A 17,178-nucleotide genomic window follows, 5' to 3' on the forward strand; every position below is an offset into this window, starting at 1 on the left:
ACGCCGATGTGCTAAATTGTCTGTGGAAAAAGTTATTCGAGGTACAAAGACTTAACATTTTCTCAATTTTTACAAAAAATCTTCATTTTGCCATTTTGGATGCTTATAACTCGGTCAGTTTTCAATGGATCTTCAATTGTAACACAGATTTGGAAAGATCTGCTCATCAGCTACCAAAAGTTATTCTACGCCGATGTGCTAAGTTGTCTGTGGAAAAAGTTATTCGAGGTACAAAGACTTAAAATTTTCTCAATTTTTCCTAAAAAATTCCTCATTTTGCCACTTTGGATGCTTATAACTCGGTCAGTTTCCAATGGATCTTCAATTGTAACACAGATTTGGAAAGATCTGCTCATCAGCTACCAAAAGTTATTCTACGCCGATGTGCTAAGTTGTCTGTGGAAAAAGTTATTCGAGGTACAAAGACTTAAAATTTTCTCAATTTTTCCTAAAAAATTCCTCATTTTGCCACTTTGGATGCTTATAACTCGGTCAGTTTCCAATGGATCTTCAATTGTAACACAGATTTGGAAAGATCAGCTCATCAGCTACCAAAAGTTATTCTACGCCGATGTGCTAAGTTGTCTGTGGAAAAAGTTATTCGAGGTACAAAGACTTAACATTTTCTCAACTTTTCCAAAAAAATTCCTCATTTTGCCACTTTGGATGCTTATAACTCGGTCAGTTTCCAATGGATCTTCAATTGTAGCACATATTTGGATAGATCTGGTCATTAGCTACCAAAAATTATTCTACGCCGATGTGCTAAGTTGTCTGTGGAAAAAGTTATTCGAGGTACAAAGACTTAACATTTTCTCAACTTTTCCAAAAAAATTCCTCATTTTGCCACTTTGGCTGCTTATAACTCGGTCAGTTTCCTATGGATCTTCAATTGTAGCACATATTTGGATAGATCTGGTCATTAGCTACCAAAAGTTATTCTACGCCGATGTGCTAAGTTGTCTGTGGAAAAAGTTATTCGAGGTACAAAGACTTAACATTTTCTCAACTTTTCCAAAAAAATTCCTCATTTTGCCACTTTGGATGCTTATAACTCGGTCAGTTTCCAATGGATCTTCAATTGTAGCACATATTTGGATAGATCTGGTCATTAGCTACCAAAAGTTATTCTACGCCGATGTGCTAGGTTGTCTGTGGAAAAAGTTATTCAAGGTACAAAGACTTAACATTTTCTCAACTTTTCCAAAAAAATTCCTCATTTTGCCACTTTGGATGCTTATAACTCGGTCAGTTTCCAATGGATCTTCAATTGTAGCACATATTTGGATAGATCTGGTCATTAGCTACCAAAAGTTATTCTACGCCGATGTGCTAAGTTGTCTGTGGAAAAAGTTATTCGAGGTACAAAGACTTAACATTTTCTCAATTTTTCCTAAAAAATTCCTCATTTTGCCACTTTGGACGCTTATAACTCGGTCAGTTTCCAATGGATCTTCAATTGTAACACAGATTTGGAAAGATCAGCTCATCAGCTACCAAAAGTTATTCTACGCCGATGTGCTAAGTTGTCTGTGGAAAAAGTTATTCGAGGTACAAAGACTTAAAATTTTCTCAATTTTTCCTAAAAAATTCCTCATTTTGCCACTTTGGATGCTTATAACTCGGTCAGTTTCCAATGGATCTTCAATTGTAACACAGATTTGGATAGATCTGGTCATCAGCTACCAAAAGTTATTCTACGCCGATGTGCTTAGTTGTCTGTGGAAAAAGTTATTCGAGGTACAAAGACTTAAAATTTTCTCAATTTTTCCTAAAAAATTCCTCATTTTGCCATTTTGGCTGCTTATAACTCGGTCAGTTTCCAATGGATCTTCAATTGTAACACAGATTTGGAAAGATCTGCTCATCAGCTACCAAAAGTTATTCTACGCCGATGTGCTAAGTTGTCTGTGGAAAAAGTAATTCGAGGTACAAAGACTTAAAATTTTCTCAATTTTTCCTAAAAAATTCCTCATTTTGCCACTTTGGCTGCTTATAACTCGGTCAGTTTCCAATGGATCTTCAATTCTAACACAGATTTGGAAAGATCTGCTTATCAGCTACCAAAAGTTTTTCTACGCCGATGTGCTAAGTTGTCTGTGGAAAAAGTTATTAGAGGTACAAAGACTTAAAATTTTCTCAATTTTTCCTAAAAAATTCCTCATTTTGCCACTTTGGATGCTTATAACTCGGTCAGTTTCCAATGGATCTTCAATTGTAACACAGATTTGGAAAGATCTGCTCATCAGCTACCAAAAGTTATTCTACGCCGATGTGCTAAGTTGTCTGTGGAAAAAGTTATTCGAGGTACAAAGACTTAAAATTTTCTCAATTTTTCCTGAAAAATTCCTCATTTTGCCACTTTGGATGCTTATAACTCGGTCAGTTTCCAATGGATCTTCAATTGTAACACAGATTTGGAAAGATCAGCTCATCAGCTACCAAAAGTTATTCTACGCCGATGTGCTAAGTTGTCTGTGGAAAAAGTTATTCGAGGTACAAAGACTTAACATTTTCTCAACTTTTCCAAAAAAATTCCTCATTTTGCCACTTTGGATGCTTATAACTCGGTCAGTTTCCAATGGATCTTCAATTGTAGCACATATTTGGATAGATCTGGTCATTAGCTACCAAAAATTATTCTACGCCGATGTGCTAAATTGTCTGTGGAAAAAGTTATTCGAGGTACAAAGACTTAACATTTTCTCAATTTTTACAAAAAATCTTCATTTTGCCATTTTGGATGCTTATAACTCGGTCAGTTTTCAATGGATCTTCAATTGTAACACAGATTTGGAAAGATCTGCTCATCAGCTACCAAAAGTTATTCTACGCCGATGTGCTAAGTTGTCTGTGGAAAAAGTTATTCGAGGTACAAAGACTTAAAATTTTCTCAATTTTTCCTAAAAAATTCCTCATTTTGCCACTTTGGATGCTTATAACTCGGTCAGTTTCCAATGGATCTTCAATTGTAACACAGATTTGGAAAGATCTGCTCATCAGCTACCAAAAGTTATTCTACGCCGATGTGCTAAGTTGTCTGTGGAAAAAGTTATTCGAGGTACAAAGACTTAAAATTTTCTCAATTTTTCCTAAAAAATTCCTCATTTTGCCACTTTGGATGCTTATAACTCGGTCAGTTTCCAATGGATCTTCAATTGTAACACAGATTTGGAAAGATCAGCTCATCAGCTACCAAAAGTTATTCTACGCCGATGTGCTAAGTTGTCTGTGGAAAAAGTTATTCGAGGTACAAAGACTTAACATTTTCTCAACTTTTCCAAAAAAATTCCTCATTTTGCCACTTTGGATGCTTATAACTCGGTCAGTTTCCAATGGATCTTCAATTGTAGCACATATTTGGATAGATCTGGTCATTAGCTACCAAAAATTATTCTACGCCGATGTGCTAAGTTGTCTGTGGAAAAAGTTATTCGAGGTACAAAGACTTAACATTTTCTCAATTTTTACAAAAAATCTTCATTTTGCCACTTTGGATGCTTATAACTCGGTCAGTTTTCAATGGATCTTCAATTGTAACACAGATTTGGAAAGATCTGCTCATTAGCTACCAAAAGTTATTCTACGCCGATGTGCTAAGTTGTCTGTGGAAAAAGTTATTCGAGGTACAAAGACTTAAAATTTTCTCAATTTTTCCTAAAAAATTCCTCATTTTGCCACTTTGGATGCTTATAACTCGGTCAGTTTCCAATGGATCTTCAATTGTAACACAGATTTGGAAAGATCTGCTCATCAGCTACCAAAAGTTATTCTACGCCGATGTGCTAAGTTGTCTGTGGAAAAAGTTATTCGAGGTACAAAGACTTAAAATTTTCTCAATTTTTCCTAAAAAATTCCTCATTTTGCCACTTTGGATGCTTATAACTCGGTCAGTTTCCAATGGATCTTCAATTGTAACACAGATTTGGAAAGATCTGCTCATCAGCTACCAAAAGTTATTCTACGCCGATGTGCTAAGTTGTCTGTGGAAAAAGTTATTCGAGGTACAAAGACTTAAAATTTTCTCAATTTTTCCTAAAAAATTCCTCATTTTGCCACTTTGGATGCTTATAACTCGGTCAGTTTCCAATGGATCTTCGATTGTAACACAGATTTGGAAAGATCTGCTCATCAGCTACCAAAAGTTATTCTACGCCGATGTGCTAAGTTGTCTGTGGAAAAAGTTATTCGAGGTACAAAGACTTAAAATTTTCTCAATTTTTCCTAAAAAATTCCTCATTTTGCCACTTTGGATGCTTATAACTCGGTCAGTTTCCAATGGATCTTCGATTGTAACACAGATTTGGAAAGATCTGCTCATCAGCTACCAAAAGTTATTCTACGCCGATGTGCTAAGTTGTCTGTGGAAAAAGTTATTCGAGGTACAAAGACTTAAAATTTTCTCAATTTTTCCTAAAAAATTCCTCATTTTGCCACTTTGGATGCTTATAACTCGGTCAGTTTCCAATGGATCTTCGATTGTAACACAGATTTGGAAAGATCTGCTCATCAGCTACCAAAAGTTATTCTACGCCGATGTGCTAAGTTGTCTGTGGAAAAAGTTATTCGAAAAAGTAGCTTCTAATACTTTGAATGGCTTATACGAATTGCCTACCTTCAGGCTGATTTCTCGCGATTCGCATTTCAATTTCTATTTTTGACTATATCTCAGTCATTTACCGACCGATTTTAAATTTTCTTTGTGATTTGGATAGATCTCGATAAATGCAAGCTAAAAGTCTTCCACGACCATGTGCTCCGATGTCGGGCAAAAAAGTTATTCGCGACCTAAACTTTTTCTTTCACCTGCCATAACTCGGCCAATTTTCAACATTTTCTCGATCTTTCTTCAGAATTAGATGCGTCTTGTGACGCGCTACAAAAAGTTGTTCCACGACCATGCGCTCCGATGCCGGGCAAAAAAGTTATTCGCGGTACAAAGTTTGGTGCACCAAGTGTTGTTTTCCATACAAAATGTTCACATTTGCACCTATTCTTCGATGTAACTCGGTGAATTTTCAACATTTTTCCAAAATTTCTTCTGTTTTAGTTACATCTCGTGAAATTCTACCAAAAAGTATTCTACACCCATGTGCTCAGACGTAGGGCACAAAAGTTATTCGCGAAAAACCTGTTTTGTGTACCGATTTGTGTCCACCGAGTAAGGTGCCTATTTCAACCCCGTTCAACCCCGGTGCCACGTTTCAACCTATTTTTGCCCATATCTCAGTCATTTACCGACCGATTTTGGATTTTCTTTGTGATTTGGATAGATCTCGACAAATGCAAGCTAAAAGTCTTCCACGACCATGTGCTCCGATGTCGGGCAAAAAAGTTATTCGCGACCTAAGCTTTTTCTTTCACCTGCCATAACTCGGCCAATTTTCAACATTTTCTCGATCTTTCTTCAGAATTAGATGCGTCTCGTGACGCGCTACAAAAAGTTGTTCCACGACCATGCGCTCCGATGCCGGGCAAAAAAGTTATTCGCGGTACAAAGTTTGGTGCACCAAGTGTTGTTTTCCATACAAAATGTTCACATTTGCACCTATTCTTCGATGTAACTCGGTGAATTTTCAACATTTTTCCAAAATTTCTTCTGTTTTAGTTACATCTCGTGAAATTCTACCAAAAAGTATTCTACACCCATGTGCTCAGACGTAGGGCACAAAAGTTATTCGCGAAAAACCTGTTTTGTGTACCGATTTGTGTCCACCGAGTAAGGTGCCTATTTCAACCCCGTTCAACCCCGGTGCCACGTTTCAACCTATTTTTGCCCATATCTCAGTCATTTACCGACCGATTTTGGATTTTCTTTGTGATTTGGATAGATCTCGACAAATGCAAGCTAAAAGTCTTCCACGACCATGTGCTCCGATGTCGGGCAAAAAAGTTATTCGCGACCTAAGCTTTTTCTTTCACCTGCCATAACTCGGCCAATTTTCAACATTTTCTCGATCTTTCTTCAGAATTAGATGCGTCTCGTGACGCGCTACAAAAAGTTGTTCCACGACCATGCGCTCCGATGCCGGGCAAAAAAGTTATTCGCGGTACAAAGTTTGGTGCACCAAGTGTTGTTTTCCATACAAAATGTTCACATTTGCACCTATTCTTCGATGTAACTCGGTGAATTTTCAACATTTTTCCAAAATTTCTTCTGTTTTAGTTACATCTCGTGAAATTCTACCAAAAAGTATTCTACACCCATGTGCTCAGACGTAGGGCACAAAAGTTATTCGCGAAAAACCTGTTTTGTGTACCGATTTGTGTCCACCGAGTAAGGTGCCTATTTCAACCCCGTTCAACCCCGGTGCCACGTTTCAACCTATTTTTGCCCATATCTCAGTCATTTACCGACCGATTTTGGATTTTCTTTGTGATTTGGATAGATCTCGACAAATGCAAGCTAAAAGTCTTCCACGACCATGTGCTCCGATGTCGGGCAAAAAAGTTATTCGCGACCTAAGCTTTTTCTTTCACCTGCCATAACTCGGCCAATTTTCAACATTTTCTCGATCTTTCTTCAGAATTAGATGCGTCTCGTGACGCGCTACAAAAAGTTGTTCCACGACCATGCGCTCCGATGCCGGGCAAAAAAGTTATTCGCGGTACAAAGTTTGGTGCACCAAGTGTTGTTTTCCATACAAAATGTTCACATTTGCACCTATTCTTCGATGTAACTCGGTGAATTTTCAACATTTTTCCAAAATTTCTTCTGTTTTAGTTACATCTCGTGAAATTCTACCAAAAAGTATTCCACACCTATGTGCTCAGACGTAGGGCACAAAAGTTATTCGCGAAAAACCTGTTTTGTGTACCGATTTGTGTCCACCGAGTAAGGTGCGCACGTTTCAACCTATTTTTGCCCATATCTCAGTCATTTACCGACCAATTTTAGATTTTCTTTGTGATTTGGATAGATCTCGACAAATGCAAGCTAAAAGTCTTCCACGACCATGTGCTCCGATGTCGGGCAAAAAAGTTATTCGCGACCTAAGCTTTTTCTTTCACCTGCCATAACTCGGTCAATTTTCAACATTTTCTCGATCTTTCTTCAGAATTAGATGCGTCTCGTGACGCGCTACAAAAAGTTGTTCCACGACCATGCGCTTTGATGCCGGGCAAAAAAGTTATTCGCGGTACAAAGTTTGGTGCACCAAGTGTTGTTTTCCATACAAAATGTTCACATTTGCACCTATTCTTCGATGTAACTCGGTGAATTTTCAACATTTTTCCAAAATTTCTTCTGTTTTAGTTACATCTCGTGAAATTCTACCAAAAAGTATTCTACACCCATGTGCTCAGACGTAGGGCACAAAAGTTATTCGCGAAAAACCTGTTTTGTGTACCGATTTGTGTCCACCGAGTAAGGTGCGCACGTTTCAACCTATTTTTGCCCATATCTCAGTCATTTACCGACCGATTTGGATTTTCTTTGTGATTTGGATAGATCTCGACAAATGCAAGCTAAAAGTCTTCCACGACCATGTGCTCCGATGTCGGGCAAAAAAGTTATTCGCGACCTAAGCTTTTTCTTTCACCTGCCATAACTCGGTCAATTTTCAACATTTTCTCGATCTTTTTTCAGAATTAGATGCGTCTCGCGACGCGCTACAAAAAGTTGTTCCACGACCATGCGCTCCGATGCCGGGCAAAAAAGTTATTCGCGGTACAAAGTTTGGTGCACCAAGTGTTGTCTTCCATACAAAATGTTCACATTTGCACCTATTCTTCGATGTAACTCGGTGAATTTTCAACATTTTTCCAAAATTTCTTCTGTTTTAGTTACATCTCGTGAAATTCTACCAAAAAGTATTCTACACCCATGTGCTCAGACGTAGGGCACAAAAGTTATTCGCGAAAAACCTGTTTTGTGTACCGATTTGTGTCCACCGAGTAAGGTGCGCACGTTTCAACCTATTTTTGCCCATATCTCAGTCATTTACCGACCGATTTTGGATTTTCTTTGTGATTTGGATAGATCTCGACAAATGCAAGCTAAAAGTCTTCCACGACCATGTGCTCCGATGTCGGGCAAAAAAGTTATTCGCGACCTAAGCTTTTTCTTTCACCTGCCATAACTCGGTCAATTTTCAACATTTTCTCGATCTTTCTTCAGAATTAGATGCGTCTCGTGACGCGCTACAAAAAGTTGTTCCACGACCATGCGCTCCGATGCCGGGCAAAAAAGTTATTCGCGGTACAAAGTTTGGTGCACCAAGTGTTGTCTTCCATACAAAATGTTCACATTTGCACCTATTCTTCGATGTAACTCGGTGAATTTTCAACATTTTTCCAAAATTTCTTCTGTTTTAGTTACATCTCGTGAAATTCTACCAAAAAGTATTCTACACCCATGTGCTCAGACGTAGGGCACAAAAGTTATTCGCGAAAAACCTGTTTTGTGTACCGATTTGTGTCCACCGAGTAAGGTGCGCACGTTTCAACCTATTTTTGCCCATATCTCAGTCATTTACCGACCGATTTTGGATTTTCTTTGTGATTTGGATAGATCTCGACAAATGCAAGCTAAAAGTCTTCCACGACCATGTGCTCCGATGTCGGGCAAAAAAGTTATTCGCGACCTAAGCTTTTTCTTTCACCTGCCATAACTCGGTCAATTTTCAATATTTTCTCGATCTTTCTTCAGAATTAGATGCGTCTCGTGACGCGCTACAAAAAGTTGTTCCACGTCATTGCGCTCCGATGCCGGGCAAAAAAGTTATTCGCGGTACAAAGTTTGGTGCACCAAGTGTTGTTTTCCATACAAAATGTTCACATTTGCACCTATTCTTCGATGTAACTCGGTGAATTTTCAACATTTTTCCAAAATTTCTTCTGTTTTAGTTACATCTCGTGAAATTCTACCAAAAAGTATTCTACACCCATGTGCTCAGACGTAGGGCACAAAAGTTATTCGCGAAAAACCTCTATTTCAACCTATTTCAACCCCGTTCAACCCCGGTGCCACGTTTCAACCTATTTTTGCCCATATCTCAGTCATTTACCGACCGATTTTGGATTTTCTTTGTGATTTGGATAGATCTCGATAAATGCAAGCTAAAAGTCTTCCACGACCATGTGCTCCGATGTCGGGCAAAAAAGTTATTCGCGACCTAAACTTTTTCTTTCACCTGCCACAACTCGGTCAATTTTCAACATTTTCTCGATCTTTCTTCAGAATTAGATGCGTCTCGTGACGCGCTACAAAAAGTTGTTCCACGACCATGCGCTCCGATGCCGGGCAAAAAAGTTATTCGCGGTACAAAGTTTGGTGCACCAACTGTTGTTTTCCATACAAAATGTTCACATTTGCACCTATTCTTCGATGTAACTCGGTGAATTTTCAACATTTTTCCAAAATTTCTTCTGTTTTAGTTACATCTCGTGAAATTCTACCAAAAAGTATTCTACACCCATGTGCTCAGACGTAGGGCACAAAAGTTATTCGCGAAAAACCTGTTTTGTGTACCGATTTGTGTCCACCGAGTAAGGTGCGCACGTTTCAACCTATTTTTGCCCATATCTCAGTCATTTACCGACCGATTTTGGATTTTCTTTGTGATTTGGATAGATCTCGACAAATGCAAGCTAAAAGTCTTCCACGACCATGTGCTCCGATGTCGGGCAAAAAAGTTATTCGCGACCTAAGCTTTTTCTTTCACCTGCCATAACTCGGCCAATTTTCAACATTTTCTCGATCTTTCTTCAGAATTAGATGCGTCTTGTGACGCGCTACAAAAAGTTGTTCCACGACCATGCGCTCCGATGCCGGGCAAAAAAGTTATTCGCGGTACAAAGTTTGGTGCACCAAGTGTTGTCTTCCATGCAAAATGTTCACATTTGCACCTATTCTTCGATGTAACTCGGTGAATTTTCAACATTTTTCCAAAATTTCTTCTGTTTTAGTTACATCTCGTGAAATTCTACCAAAAAGTATTCTACACCCATGTGCTCAGACGTAGGGCACAAAAGTTATTCGCGAAAAACCTCTATTTCAACCTATTTCAACCCCGTTCAACCCCGGTGCCACGTTTCAACCTATTTTTGCCCATATCTCAGTCATTTACCGACCGATTTTGGATTTTCTTTGTGATTTGGATAGATCTCGACAAATGCAAGCTAAAAGTCTTCCACGACCATGTGCTCCGATGTCGGGCAAAAAAGTTATTCGCGACCTAAGCTTTTTCTTTCACCTGCCATAACTCGGCCAATTTTCAACATTTTCTCGATCTTTCTTCAGAATTAGATGCGTCTCGTGACGCGCTACAAAAAGTTGTTCTACGACCATGCGCTCCGATGCCGGGCAAAAAAGTTATTCGCGGTACAAAGTTTGGTGCACCAAGTGTTGTCTTCCATGCAAAATGTTCACATTTGCACCTATTCTTCGATGTAACTCGGTGAATTTTCAACATTTTTCCAAAATTTCTTCTGTTTTAGTTACATCTCGTGAAATTCTACCAAAAAGTATTCTACACCCATGTGCTCAGACGTAGGGCACAAAAGTTATTCGCGAAAAACCTGTTTTATGTACCGATTTGTGTCCACCGAGTAAGGTGCCTATTTCAACCCCGTTCAACCCCGGTGCCACGTTTCAACCTATTTTTGCCCATATCTCAGTCATTTACCGACCGATTTTGGATTTTCTTTGTGATTTGGATAGATCTCGATAAATGCAAGCTAAAAGTCTTCCACGACCATGTGCTCCGATGTCGGGCAAAAAAGTTATTCGCGACCTAAACTTTTTCTTTCACCTGCCATAACTCGGTCAATTTTCAACATTTTCTCGATCTTTCTTCAGAATTAGATGCGTCTCGTGACGCGCTACAAAAAGTTGTTCCACGACCATGCGCTCCGATGCCGGGCAAAAAAGTTATTCGCGGTACAAAGTTTGGTGCACCAACTGTTGTTTTCCATACAAAATGTTCACATTTGCACCTATTCTTCGATGTAACTCGGTGAATTTTCAACATTTTTCCAAAATTTCTTCTGTTTTAGTTACATCTCGTGAAATTCTACCAAAAAGTATTCTACACCCATGTGCTCAGACGTAGGGCACAAAAGTTATTCGCGAAAAACCTGTTTTGTGTACCGATTTGTGTCCACCGAGTAAGGTGCGCACGTTTCAACCTATTTTTGCCCATATCTCAGTCATTTACCGACCGATTTTGGATTTTCTTTGTGATTTGGATAGATCTCGACAAATGCAAGCTAAAAGTCTTCCACGACCATGTGCTCCGATGTCGGGCAAAAAAGTTATTCGCGACCTAAACTTTTTCTTTCACCTGCCATAACTCGGTCAATTTTCAACATTTTCTCGATCTTTCTTCAGAATTAGATGCGTCTTGTGACGCGCTACAAAAAGTTGTTCCACGACCATGCGCTTCGATGCCGGGCAAAAAAGTTATTCGCGGTACAAAGTTTGGTGCACCAACTGTTGTTTTCCATACAAAATGTTCACATTTGCACCTATTCTTCGATGTAACTCGGTGAATTTTCAACATTTTTCCAAAATTTCTTCTGTTTTAGTTACATCTCGTGAAATTCTACCAAAAAGTATTCTACACCCATGTGCTCAGACGTAGGGCACAAAAGTTATTCGCGAAAAACCTCTATTTCAACCTATTTCAACCCCGTTCAACCCCGGTGCCACGTTTCAACCTATTTTTGCCCATATCTCAGTCATTTACCGACCGATTTTGGATTTTCTTTGTGATTTGGATAGATCTCGACAAATGCAAGCTAAAAGTCTTCCACGACCATGTGCTCCGATGTCGGGCAAAAAAGTTATTCGCGACCTAAGCTTTTTCTTTCACCTGCCATAACTCGGCCAATTTTCAACATTTTCTCGATCTTTCTTCAGAATTAGATGCGTCTCGTGACGCGCTACAAAAAGTTGTTCCACGACCATGCGCTCCGATGCCGGGCAAAAAAGTTATTCGCGGTACAAAGTTTGGTGCACCAAGTGTTGTCTTCCATGCAAAATGTTCACATTTGCACCTATTCTTCGATGTAACTCGGTGAATTTTCAACATTTTTCCAAAATTTCTTCTGTTTTAGTTACATCTCGTGAAATTCTACCAAAAAGTATTCTACACCCATGTGCTCAGACGTAGGGCACAAAAGTTATTCGCGAAAAACCTGTTTTATGTACCGATTTGTGTCCACCGAGTAAGGTGCCTATTTCAACCCCGTTCAACCCCGGTGCCACGTTTCAACCTATTTTTGCCCATATCTCAGTCATTTACCGACCGATTTTGGATTTTCTTTGTGATTTGGATAGATCTCGACAAATGCAAGCTAAAAGTCTTCCACGACCATGTGCTCCGATGTCGGGCAAAAAAGTTATTCGCGACCTAAGCTTTTTCTTTCACCTGCCATAACTCGGCCAATTTTCAACATTTTCTCGATCTTTCTTCAGAATTAGATGCGTCTCGTGACGCGCTACAAAAAGTTGTTCCACGACCATGCGCTACGATGCCGGGCAAAAAAGTTATTCGCGGTACAAAGTTTGGTGCACCAACTGTTGTTTTCCATACAAAATGTTCACATTTGCACCTATTCTTCGATGTAACTCGGTGAATTTTCAACATTTTTCCAAAATTTCTTCTGTTTTAGTTACATCTCGTGAAATTCTACCAAAAAGTATTCTACACCCATGTGCTCAGACGTAGGGCACAAAAGTTATTCGCGAAAAACCTCTATTTCAACCTATTTCAACCCCGTTCAACCCCGGTGCCACGTTTCAACCTATTTTTGCCCATATCTCAGTCATTTACCGACCGATTTTGGATTTTCTTTGTGATTTGGATAGATCTCGACAAATGCAAGCTAAAAGTCTTTCACGACCATGTGCTCCGATGTCGGGCAAAAAAGTTATTCGCGACCTAAGCTTTTTCTTTCACCTGCCATAACTCGGCCAATTTTCAACATTTTCTCGATCTTTCTTCAGAATTAGATGCGTCTTGTGACGCGCTACAAAAAGTTGTTCCACGACCATGCGCTCCGATGCCGGGCAAAAAAGTTATTCGCGGTACAAAGTTTGGTGCACCAACTGTTGTTTTCCATACAAAATGTTCACATTTGCACCTATTCTTCGATGTAACTCGGTGAATTTTCAACATTTTTCCAAAATTTCTTCTGTTTTAGTTACATCTCGTGAAATTCTACCAAAAAGTATTCTACACCCATGTGCTCAGACGTAGGGCACAAAAGTTATTCGCGAAAAACCTGTTTTATGTACCGATTTGTGTCCACCGAGTAAGGTGCCTATTTCAACCCCGTTCAACCCCGGTGCCACGTTTCAACCTATTTTTGCCCATATCTCAGTCATTTACCGACCGATTTTGGATTTTCTTTGTGATTTGGATAGATCTCGACAAATGCAAGCTAAAAGTCTTCCACGACCATGTGCTCCGATGTCGGGCAAAAAAGTTATTCGCGACCTAAGCTTTTTCTTTCACCTGCCATAACTCGGCCAATTTTCAACATTTTCTCGATCTTTCTTCAAAATTACATGCGTCTTGTGACGCGCTACAAAAAGTTGTTCCACGACCATGCGCTCCAATGCCGGGCAAAAAAGTTATTCGCGGTACAAAGTTTGGTGCACCAACTGTTGTTTTCCATACAAAATGTTCACATTTGCACCTATTCTTCGATGTAACTCGGTGAATTTTCAACATTTTTCCAAAATTTCTTCTGTTTTAGTTACATCTCGTGAAATTCTACCAAAAAGTATTCTACACCCATGTGCTCAGACGTAGGGCACAAAAGTTATTCGCGAAAAACCTCTATTTCAACCTATTTCAACCCCGTTCAACCCCGGTGCCACGTTTCAACCTATTTTTGCCCATATCTCAGTCATTTACCGACCGATTTTAAAATTTTCTTTGTGATTTGGATAGATCTCGACAAATGCAAGCTAAAAGTCTTCCACGACCATGTGCTCCGATGTCGGGCAAAAAAGTTATTCGCGACCTAAGCTTTTTCTTTCACCTGCCATAACTCGGCCAATTTTCAACATTTTCTCGATCTTTCTTCAGAATTAGATGCGTCTCATGACGCGCTACAAAAAGTTGTTCCACGACCATGCGCTCCGATGCCGGGCAAAAAAGTTATTCGCGGTACAAAGTTTGGTGCACCAACTGTTGTTTTCCATACAAAATGTTCACATTTGCACCTATTCTTCGATGTAACTCGGTGAATTTTCAACATTTTTCCAAAATTTCTTCTGTTTTAGTTACATCTCGTGAAATTCTACCAAAAAGTATTCTACACCCATGTGCTCAGACGTAGGGCACAAAAGTTATTCGCGAAAAACCTCTATTTCAACCTATTTCAACCCCGTTCAACCCCGGTGCCACGTTTCAACCTATTTTTGCCCATATCTCAGTCATTTACCGACCGATTTTGGATTTTCTTTGTGATTTGGATAGATCTCGACAAATGCAAGCTAAAAGTCTTCCACGACCATGTGCTCCGATGTCGGGCAAAAAAGTTATTCGCGACCTAAACTTTTTCTTTCACCTGCCATAACTCGGTCAATTTTCAATATTTTCTCGATCTTTCTTCAGAATTAGATGCGTCTTGTGACGCGCTACAAAAAGTTGTTCCACGACCATGCGCTCCGATGCCGGGCAAAAAAGTTATTCGCGGTACAAAGTTTGGTGCACCAACTGTTGTTTTCCATACAAAATGTTCAATGTACGGGTACCCGACTCTAGTAAAAAAGTGAAATTTTTTACTAGTTACCAACTTTTGCAAATTATCATCGGATATCACTTTTCATGGTCTATAGTAAGTTCTTATCACGTTTTAGTAGTTTTTGAAAAAAAAAATTTTTTTGAACTTTTCAAAATTTTGCAAAACCAAAACTTTTTAGGCGGTTTTGTGTATGGAGGGTTACTAGTCTCGGGGTCACTGTTTGACCAAAAAACCACTATATATCATTCGAAAGGTAATTTCAAGGGCTACAAAAAATTGTTCTACGGCACCCCCCTCCGACGTCTAGTATTCGAGTTATTGGCCAAAAACCATCACTTGAGCGATTTTTCGTTCAGGGTACCCGACTCTAGTAAAAAAGTGAAATTTTTCTCGATTGACCAAGTGTTGCAAATGATCATCGGATTTCACTTTTTATGGTCTATAGTGAGTTCTGATCACGATTTGGTACTTTTTGAAAAAAATTTTTTGACGCAATTTTCAAAATTTTGCAAAACCAAAACTTTTTAGGCGGTTTTTTGTATGGAGCGTTACTAGTCTCGGGGTCACTTTTTGACCAAAAAACCACTATATATCATTCGAAAGGTAATTTCAAGGGCTACAAAAAATTGTTCTACGGCACCCCCCTCCGACGTCTAGTATTCGAGTTATTGGCCAAAAACCATCACTTGAGCGATTTTTCGTTCAGGGTACCCGACTCTAGTAAAAAAGTGAAATTTTTCTCGATTGACCAAGTGTTGCAAATGACCATCGGATTTCACTTTTTATGGTCTATAGTGAGTTCTGATCACGATTTGGTACTTTTTGAAAAAATTTTTTTGACGCACTTTTCAAAATTTTGCAAAACCAAAACTTTTTAGGCGGTTTTGTGTATGGAGGGTTACTAGTCTCGGGGTCACTGTTTGACCAAAAAACCACTATATATCATTCGAAAGGTAATTTCAAGGGCTACAAAAAATTGTTCTACGGCACCCCCCTCCGACGTCTAGTATTCGAGTTATTGAGGAAAAACAGTTTATAGTTAATTTTTCACTCGATTTTTCACCATGTATCGCACATTACTCCGGTTCTATACATTGGATCGTCTATCTTTAAGATTTTATGGGTAGTTCCAACTGTTTGCTACATTTCATCCGTACATCACAAAGCGATTCAATGTCTGTGCTAGAAGTTATTAGAGGGATAAAAAAAATTACCCTTGGCTTTGCCCCGTAAAATTTTACCCATTTTGCCACTTTGGATCCTTATAACTCGGTCAGTTTCCAATGGATCTTCAATTGTAGCACATATTTGGATAGATCTGGTCATTAGCTACCAAAAGTTATTCTACGCCGATGTGCTAAGTTGTCTGTGGAAAAAGTTATTCGAGGTACAAAGACTTAACATTTTCTCAACTTTTCCAAAAAATTCCTCATTTTGCCACTTTGGATGCTTATAACTCGGTCAGTTTCCAATGGATCTTCAATTGTAGCACATATTTGGATAGATCTGGTCATTAGCTACCAAAAGTTATTCTACGCCGATGTGCTAAGTTGTCTGTGGAAAAAGTTATTCGAGGTACAAAGACTTAACATTTTCTCAACTTTTCCAAAAAAATTCCTCATTTTGCCACTTTGGATGCTTATAACTCGGTCAGTTTCCAATGGATCTTCAATTGTAGCACATATTTGGATAGATCTGGTCATTAGCTACCAAAAGTTATTCTACGCCGATGTGCTAAGTTGTCTGTGGAAAAAGTTATTCGAGGTACAAAGACTTAACATTTTCTCATCTTTTCCAAAAAAAATCCTCATTTTGCCACTTTGGATGCTTATAACTCGGTCAGTTTCCAATGGATCTTCAATTGTAGCACATATTTGGATAGATCTGGTCATTAGCTACCAAAAGTTATTCTACGCCGATGTGCTAAGTTGTCTGTGAAAAAAGTTATTCGAGGTACAAAGACTTAACATTTTCTCAACTTTTCCAAAAAAATTCCTCATTTTGCCACTTTGGATGCTTATAACTCGGTCAGTTTCCAATGGATCTTCAATTGTAGCACATATTTGGATAGATCTGGTCATTAGCTACCAAAAGTTATTCTACGCCGATGTGCTAAGTTGTCTGTGGAAAAAGTTATTCGAGGTACAAAGACTTAACATTTTCTCAACTTTTCCAAAAAAATTCCTCATTTTGCCACTTTGGATGCTTATAACTCGGTCAGTTTCCAATGGATCTTCAATTGTAACACAGATTTGGAAAGATCTGCTCATCAGCTACCAAAAGTTATTCTACGCTGATGTGCTAAGTTGTCTGTGGAAAAAGTTATTTGAGGTAGAAAGACTTAACATTTTCTAAACTTTTTCAAAAAAATTCCTCATTTTGCCACTTTGGATGCTTATAACTCGGTCAGTTTCCAATGGATCTTCAATTGTAGCACATATTTGGATAGATCTGGTCATTAGCTACCAAAAGTTA

The 17,178-nt window shown here is 38.9% G+C and overlaps 2 protein-coding genes and 1 long non-coding RNA gene across 14 annotated transcripts in view; 2 read left to right on the forward strand and 1 right to left on the reverse strand.

Annotated features, from left to right (window-relative positions):
• LOC125773827 (uncharacterized) overlaps window positions 1-17,178 on the forward strand; it is a 29,958-nt gene that overhangs the window by 9,130 nt on the left and 3,650 nt on the right. For 9 of the 12 annotated variants that reach the window (XM_049444446.1, XM_049444445.1, XM_049444444.1 and 6 more), the window contains 2 exons: window positions 796-1,173; window positions 16,091-16,467. The exons of 1 other annotated variant lie outside the window; for it this stretch is intronic. The gene's annotated coding sequence lies outside the window, so the exon portion shown is untranslated. Of the gene's footprint in view, window positions 1-795; window positions 1,174-2,118; window positions 2,300-16,090; window positions 16,468-17,178 lie in introns of those variants that run through there. 2 more of the 12 variants (XM_049444437.1, XM_049444433.1) reach the window with 1 other exon arrangement.
• On the forward strand, window positions 94-17,058 carry LOC125773829 (uncharacterized). The gene is made up of 2 exons (XM_049444448.1): window positions 94-795; window positions 16,846-17,058. Exons 1-2 carry the CDS (start codon window positions 100-102, stop codon window positions 17,056-17,058), a joined length of 909 nt encoding a protein of 302 aa, XP_049300405.1. The 5' UTR covers window positions 94-99.
• On the reverse strand, window positions 4,695-14,951 carry LOC125773830 (uncharacterized). Its single transcript, XR_007420400.1, has 3 exons — window positions 14,527-14,951; window positions 10,737-11,816; window positions 4,695-8,054 (listed from the first exon to the last, which is right to left on the reverse strand). It is a non-coding gene; the product is annotated as an uncharacterized LOC125773830 (long non-coding RNA).

This window comes from Anopheles funestus (assembly GCF_943734845.2).
Source record: "Anopheles funestus chromosome X unlocalized genomic scaffold, idAnoFuneDA-416_04 X_unloc_56, whole genome shotgun sequence".
NCBI classification, from domain to species: domain Eukaryota; kingdom Metazoa; phylum Arthropoda; class Insecta; order Diptera; family Culicidae; genus Anopheles; species Anopheles funestus.